Here is a 7,500-nt window from a genome sequence, read left to right as displayed (position 1 = left end):
CGCTATCAACGAGCGCGCGATAGAGAAACTGACTGGGCAATCCATTTGCGAGTCTTTACATAGACCACCAGGACAACGTATGTAACAGTGTGTGGGCCAAGAGCTGTCTGGTGCAGGGCGCCCTACTGAGACCACACTCGAATCTGGAGGCGTACACCTTACCAAGTAGACGTGACCCCAAATTACCATGGCAACTGTTGGCATAGTTACGCCAGGGATTAATAAAAACTCGCACCAACGTCTCCGTGGCACTTTGTGACGACGGATAGCACACAGCTCAGCACTGGCTTGTGTGCCAATGCATGAGCACAATTCATTGAGACTCAGTACCGTTTTTTCCTTTTTATCCGTTTTATCTCATTCGAAGCCACTTGCAAGGTTAAACCCTGGTGTCCCAGTCCTGGGCACGGCCCTCGCCTAGTTGTGATACATGTTGGTGACTGTCACACAGCCACAACCCACCTGGAAAAGTTGCACAGAAGACAACATGCCAGTGATAGTGATGAACATGCGGACTATTTGGTACTACGTACTTGGTATGGCCGCTGCAAAAGGGACCCATCCGCACCTCCGTGGACAACTCGATCTTCGGGATGCGTGTCGTGCGTGTGCATCTCGATGCAATCCGGAACACAGTTGCCGATAGTGATCATAGAACCTGCATGTTTATAAACTGTTGTTACACACATAGGGCGTGTACAACCTTTGCAGGCGCTGACTGGGGAGAAGTCGGGGCGTATAAATGGTGTATGGGATCAGATACACGTACACGGGTGTACATTTTACTTAGTCTGCCAAAGGAAAAAAGCCACGGGTGTATTAACCGCACCGAGCGTAGCATTGACAGTTGAGATGAACTCAAGTTGTACGGCAATCGATAGGCTCTACGCGACGCTGAGGATTTGCACACGAGCCCATTAAGGCTTGCACTCATCCGAATGGCCCTAAGCAGATACTCTGAGAGCAGCATATCTGATGTGTGTGCCATTATTAGAGCCCGTTAAGGCTTGCACTCCTCCGAATGGCCCTAAGCAGATACCCTGAGGGCAGCATATCTGATGTGTTTGCCATTATTAGAGCCTGTTAAGACTTGCACTCATCCGAATGGCTTTAAGCAGATACCCTGATGGCAGCATATCGGATGTGTGTGCCAATATATATACAGCTTAGTCTGAGTGCGAAACCCGATGCACCCGGCCATGCGCCACATACACACTACGGGTGGTGATAGGGATAGGCGCAACTAAGTCGTGAAAGTGGGTCGTCTCACTGCAAAGCTCTTGTCCTAGTCCCAGTCCAAGGTGGGCTTTCCCAATGCAACCCCAGTCCAAGGCGTTAAAACCACAGCGGGGTTACTCGCATGGCGTGTTGGCGCACAGGGCCCATTCCGTTGTGTACGGATACGGAAACAGCCCCAGCGGACCCCAGGGTGTCTTGCGGCTGTGCTTGGTCGACCGCTTGGTCGACTCAATCACTCTCTCTGAGGGGGTGTCATCTCATCTCTTGGTGACCACCAGTAGAAGCGGATAGTGCAGATCAGGGCTGTAGCACGCACTACCCACCAGCCGTGTGTTGGCCTCCCACACGGTCTCGTCGTATCGCTCGCTCAGTTGATACTGTAGCTCTGGGTGTGCGGTGTCCAGCACACTCAGAAAGCTCTGTAGTGTGCTTCCTCGTCTGGGCTGAATGAATACGGCCATAGACGCAGCGCTACTGGTGCCGGTCGCAGTGTCGGTTGGTGCGTGTAGGGTACGAGGCCCGAGAGCACTCGCCCGCCTGTCTGGCCTGTCACCAGCATCCGCAGGTACGCCTGTTGTGATATGCGTGCTCCCCCCATGTAGTAGATTATCTGCCGTAGTATTGTGAGGGGTGCTGTCTCTCTCAGTCCCCCCATGTAGTAGACTATTATCCGTAGTATTGTGAGTGGTGCTGTCTCTCACAGTCCCCCCATGTAGTAGACTATTATCCGAAGTATTGTGGGTAGTGCTGTCTCTCTCAGTCATCAGGTAGCTGTCTGTGTGCTGCGTAGATGGTGTACTATCGGGTGACCGGGTGAGGCCTTGAGGGGTGTGTGGTTTGAGTAGCTTGCTGATCAACGCCGCCATCCGCGCGTGTGTATCGCGGAAGAACAAGCTGTGTAGTGAAGTAAGGGGGGGTGGAGGGAGTGTGAAGGGGGTGTGAAGGGGGTGTGGGTGAAGGGGGGGGTGAAGGGGTGTGGGGGGTGGATGGGTCACTACGCTGAGTGGGAGGGTAGATGATAACAAAACTCAAGCGAGCTCTTGCGTTGTTTAAAAACTCCGACTTATTATCGACATACCAATCAGCGCATACAATGACATCCACCGCCGACTCGAATAATTCGGCTACCGGGGTCGCAGGATCCCAAACCAGTCTCTCGCACGTCGGTTCAATTCCTGATTCCCTCTCAATGTCCTCCGACGTCTCCGCTTCTGTATCTGTGCGAGAAACGCGCCAATGTGATTGTGTGAGACTATGGTGGTACTGATCGGATTGCCGCTCCACGGCTCTCGCATTGTGCCGTTAGAGTCTTGGGCAAGCGATATACGACAGGTGGCATGGGGCTCTGGAAAAGATCTTGCAATTCGGTGTATGCAAAACAGGGTACGGAATCATACCCCACCCCTCACCCGTGCCGCAGAAAACGGGCCCGTCTGCCCCACACGAGTACAACAAAACGACGAAACGTGGATAAATTCTGGCGCACCTGTGGATATAACGACACAGTTGATATATGTGGGAGAGCTCGCAAAGCCCAGGTCATTCCGGGATACGATAGGTTATGGTCAGTACCCGCTATATGACAGCTCAATACACATGTCATCAAAACACAGTTGCAAAACCCTAAACCCTGAACCCTAAAACACAGTTGCATTCGATACGGATAGGATACAGAAAGACATTCAGGACGTCATTGGCAAGCGAATTTCTCTCTCGAGTCTCTTAACTATAATAACTGGAAACGACGCAGTTTGTGCACTCGCACTTCCCATGATTTACAGACAATAACACCTAAACCCCTCATCAAACATGCACGACTGTGCATATCGAACAGACACGGCACACCACGTACACCCGCCATATAGATACACTTAGTCCCACCAACAAACCCCTTTAAATCTCTCTTTTGTACAGACGACCCACCTGAACGTGGCACGGGGAGATAACTATCTGTGTCCCCGAGCAACTTCTTACACACACCAACAGATCCCTCATGTAACTTCTTACACACAACAACAGATCCCTCATACCCCTCCTCTTCACAGACCACTCACCTGAACGTGACACGGGGTAATTGCGGTCTATGTTCTCGCGTAGCTTGTCCACGCTGTGCTCGTTGCCGTCCGTAAGCACCACCGCCTTTGAACTGCAGTCCATGGCTATAGCCAGACCCGCCAGACCTGTCATTCCCGCCCCCAATTCCAGCACTACTTTGTTCCTGTGACGTGGGAGTGAAGTTGAAGTGGTGTATGTCAGTAGAACCCGACACGTGTGTGGATTCTAAGTGTGCCTTGTGGCTGTGGGTGGGGTATGGGGTGTAAATGTGCTGTGGCAGGGACACCGGCTGAGCATGATTATCCAGATAGGACAACCCGGTCCCCTGTGTTGTGGACTCTGGTTGTGAAAGCATTGCTTCGACAACACTCGCCACGCAGGTCAATCTTAATAGTACACTTGCATACTGCATTCCCATCCGCGCAAGTGTATGAAACGGAAGGACAAGATCCAATAAGGGTATCTAAGCACACAGAAGTGATGCTGTTGTTGGGCTGGAACCGCTCAAACACAAGCCTTCACAATGCTTTAAAGTACAATGTACACAGCGGTATGCGCAAAGGTGTCACTACAGCTACGACAATTGGTGTATACCCGGTGTACCGTGGAGATCTGTCACTACGAACAAGTCTGCGTATAGGCCAACTGTTGGGTTACAAGCTCGGTCTGACGCAGGTAGCGGCCTAAGCACAAAGCGGTGTGATACAGTCTCCGCTCACCCGATCGAGAAGAGAACTCTCTATAGACGACGTTACAGGTGTCAACTATAAACCCTAAAACCCTAAACCCCCCCCCCTGTGTATGTATGTGTTGCCCGCACACCTCACAACAAACAAGAAAGCGTAGGCGTGGCGGTGGTGACGGTTCTCCCGCTATAACAGGCCATGCACCAACACATAGAACTGCGCGTACAACACCAGACACGTTATGAGTCACTCGCTACCGGTGCATGCATCACTTCTTGTGAACACCTGGAGGGGTACTGGATGGAGCCGTTCTGGGGGTAGCCACTAATAGAAGTGTCCACTACACAAATGTGTAGATATTAGTGTAGATATTAGTGTAGATATTAGTGTAGATACTAGTGTGGAAATTAGTGTAGATATTAGTGTAGATATTAGTCTAATACAGTGTAGCCACTAATATCACACAGCTACACTGCATGATATTGAATGATAATCCTATACGCTCAGTAGCCGCCGTAGATGCTATCGAGCTCAGTATGAGATTCATTCGTTTACGCCTCTATACACCTGAAGAAGGCTGTCCTAATCTGACAGTACTGCCAACACCGGACCGAATGTTACCAGCATTCACAATCAGTAGTATACACACCTGAACAGCTGTTATATGCATTCACAATCAGTAGTATAAATACCTGAACAGATGTTACATTCACTCACAATCAGTAGTATACACACCTGAACAGCTGTTATATGCATTCACAATCACTAATATACACACCTGAACAGATGTTACTTTCACTCACAATCACTAATATACACACCTGACCAGATGTTACATTCATTCACAATCACTAATATACACACCTGAACAGATGTTACATTCACTCACAATCACTAATATACACACTTGAACAGATGTTACATTCACTCACAATCAGTACCATACACACCTGAACAAATGTCTATTTCGTAAACAATAGTAGGCCAGTACCTCTTCCGATGGCCAGACGCACACATTCCCTGTGTTATCAAACCCAATCAGCGTGTTTGCGGAGATCGACTTGTGTCTTGTCGACACACTGAGTCGTATTGTCTGTTGCATCCTGCGTGACGCCCCAGTGATCCCCTCAATGCATTTGTGTGCATTGTCTGACGCATTCGTAAGACATTGTCTGGTTGTCTTATCTTCTCGATCGAGGGCCGTTTCTTTATCCTTATCATTCTGCGTGTCTACGGGATTGCCCAGTTGAGGCAAATAGTATGTCACATTTCCTTCTACCGTCCCGCTTGTATCCGTCTCAAACAGACCAAAAGACGTGAAATTACGAGTTGACCCTTCAACAATGCTGGAATCTCGGGCCACATTACCCCGCAGTAGAGCATCGGCGAGTATACGCCACCGGTGTTTGGCTACAGACCGCTTATGCTTTGTTGCCCTGTGTGTGGGCTCATCAGTAGCTTGTACTTTGTTAACGCCATCGTGTGACCAGTTACTGGTAGTGTGTGAGTTGTTAACTGTATTGTCAGTCCAGCCCTCCTGGGACATTGTGGACATAGTGAACGTAATTATACAAACAAATTCCAGACCACTGTAGTTGTATTTAGAGGATATGAAGGTGCTTACGGCAACTGTTATTGGGAATTACACACGCGGTTAGAACGCTCACAAGGATGGATGTGTATGTATATCCCCGATGTACTGTATTCTGTATAAATATGTACCGGCACTTTCTATTTATTTTGTTTTGCTCTGTTCTATGGCATTTCGGGATAGAAGTACTTCCGCAGGGTTTTGACCCTACAGGTAGAAGTTCGGTATTTCTTGGATGCACCTAATGAACTGGGTGTCCGGGAGTCTGGGACACTCTTTACAAATTATTAGAGAAGGCCTGTGGAATGTAAATAAAGAACTATCGGGCCATGATACCGTTCATACTCACACGCGAGTCGAGACTACTGATGCCGTTGTAGCTCTACTTAATGGACTATAACCACTCCATGTATCCTTTATACTCTAGTAGACTACTGGTACCCCTCCGACTCTCTCAACTACCTATACCCTTCTAACTCTTGGCTGCTTGGGTAGTGGGAGGCCACAAGTGTACGGGAGCATGGCTATGGACATGCAGGTGAACTATGATATACACAGTCAACCTAGGTGATACGTATATGCAACCTACTACATAGATACACATGTATATATATCCTACTAGACATACGGGTTGAGATGTGGTTATAGCACCACTGATCCGTAAGCATGATCCGTTTCACGCACGCACCCAGTCAGCGTGTAGCACTGGCCTACAATCCGCAGCAGAGTCGCATTTACTCGTTATGGCGACTAAATAGTGGTCCCGAACTGTTATGCACCCGAACCCGCACACCTAAGGTTAGGACCCTTTCCAATATGGCGGTACATATACCTGTACAGGTGCGTATGTGTAAGCTGAAAGGTGTATCGAAGTGCTTGTGCCAGCTTTCACGAAGAGATACATTACTCTCGTGTAACAGCCCATCGCGCTCCCTGCACACATCGGCTCACAAATACACATACACCCACAGTAGGTATACCTACTACAGCAATCCAAACAGGATACACACGGATATGCACACACAACAGTACACGGTTAATAGACCACGCTCACAACAACGTAGCCATTCAAGGGCCACATCGCACTGTATAGGGCACGCACAGCCCAGCTCCGTTATGCCTGGAGGGGCGTTTGAGATGGGACATCCACGTAGAAGCAGCCTACTGTTGTCGAGAGTGTGTGGATCACATAACACCTCCAGGCCATGCAATACTGCGAGTGGGGTCTCGGATGCACAATTTAGAACATATAACTACAACCACAGTAGGGAAAGATTAGAACGACGGTGTCACGGCATGTGTAAGCCGCCAATTAATAGGGCACTGGCGACTGCCTCCCGTGCAGCTATCAAGCCAGCGATGTACAAGAGAGCGGTGAATCCTCGGATCTGGAATGATCAAGCTATGATAACCTTCTCACGTATGTAAATACCACTAGACTACCATATTGTCGGGTGGATCTGCTTTTCTGAAAGTGGTGTGGGTTTGTGCTCGGTTGTATGCGCTCATGAACGTGTGTGTAAGTGTATGATGGAGTGTCTATATACTATCGTTGAACACGGTCACGCGTGTATGCATGCTTCTATGAGTTTGTGCAGTTATCTCCACAGCGTGCATGTGCGTTCGAGGAAATGTGTACATATGTAAAGGAAAGAACACAACTGCCGAAAGAGTTATACGTAAATTATATATATAAACATACATGTGTATGTGTACGTTCAGGTGTGTCTGTGTATGTGTCTGTGTTTATGTCTCTGTCTGTCGTATTTGTGACTGTGACTATATCTCTGTGTTTTGTGTCTGTGTATTTATTTTTATACCATATATATATATATATATATTATATATATATATTATATTATATATATTATATATATATATATATATAATTATATATTATATATATATATATATATATATATATATATA

At 48.0% G+C, this 7,500-nt stretch overlaps 2 protein-coding genes across 2 annotated transcripts in view; one reads left to right on the top strand and one right to left on the bottom strand.

Annotated features, from left to right (window-relative positions):
* Nucleotides 1-723: 723 nt before the first annotated feature.
* On the bottom strand, nt 724-5,543 carry SARC_08931 (hypothetical protein). Its single transcript, XM_014297075.1, has 4 exons — nt 4,931-5,543; nt 3,294-3,457; nt 2,318-2,456; nt 724-2,133 (listed from the first exon to the last, which is right to left on the bottom strand). The coding sequence occupies exons 1-4, from the start codon at nt 5,533-5,535 to the stop codon at nt 1,497-1,499; spliced, it is 1,545 nt and encodes a 514-aa protein (XP_014152550.1). The 5' UTR covers nt 5,536-5,543; the 3' UTR covers nt 724-1,496.
* A 536-nt stretch (nt 5,544-6,079) lies between these two features.
* Nucleotides 6,080-7,500, top strand: part of SARC_08930 (hypothetical protein) — a 10,311-nt gene continuing 8,890 nt past the window's right edge. Inside the window, exon 1 of the mRNA XM_014297074.1 lies at nt 6,080-6,991. Coding sequence (XP_014152549.1) covers nt 6,238-6,991 — 754 coding nt within the window. The 5' untranslated portion in view covers nt 6,080-6,237. The remainder of the gene's footprint in view (nt 6,992-7,500) is intronic.

Source organism: Sphaeroforma arctica (assembly GCF_001186125.1).
Source record: "Sphaeroforma arctica JP610 unplaced genomic scaffold supercont1.854, whole genome shotgun sequence".
In the NCBI taxonomy this organism is placed as follows: Eukaryota; class Ichthyosporea; order Ichthyophonida; genus Sphaeroforma; species Sphaeroforma arctica.
The sequence above is the reverse complement of the archived record's forward strand: the minus strand, read 5'-3'. Positions and strand labels throughout refer to the sequence as shown.

What these genes read in the sequence shown, in the direction of transcription:
- SARC_08931 (XM_014297075.1), bottom strand. Translation starts at nt 5,535, where the DNA reads ATGTCCACAATGTCCCAGGAGGGCTGGACTGACAATACAGTTAACAAC. An exon ending in CGAAATAGACATTTGTTCAG is followed by an intron (nt 3,458 to 4,930) that starts GTGTGTATGGTA and finishes CCCACGTCACAG; the next exon opens with GAACAAAGTAGTGCTGGAAT. An exon ending in GTCATTGTATGCGCTGATTG is followed by an intron (nt 2,134 to 2,317) that starts GTATGTCGATAA and finishes TTCACTACACAG; the next exon opens with CTTGTTCTTCCGCGATACAC.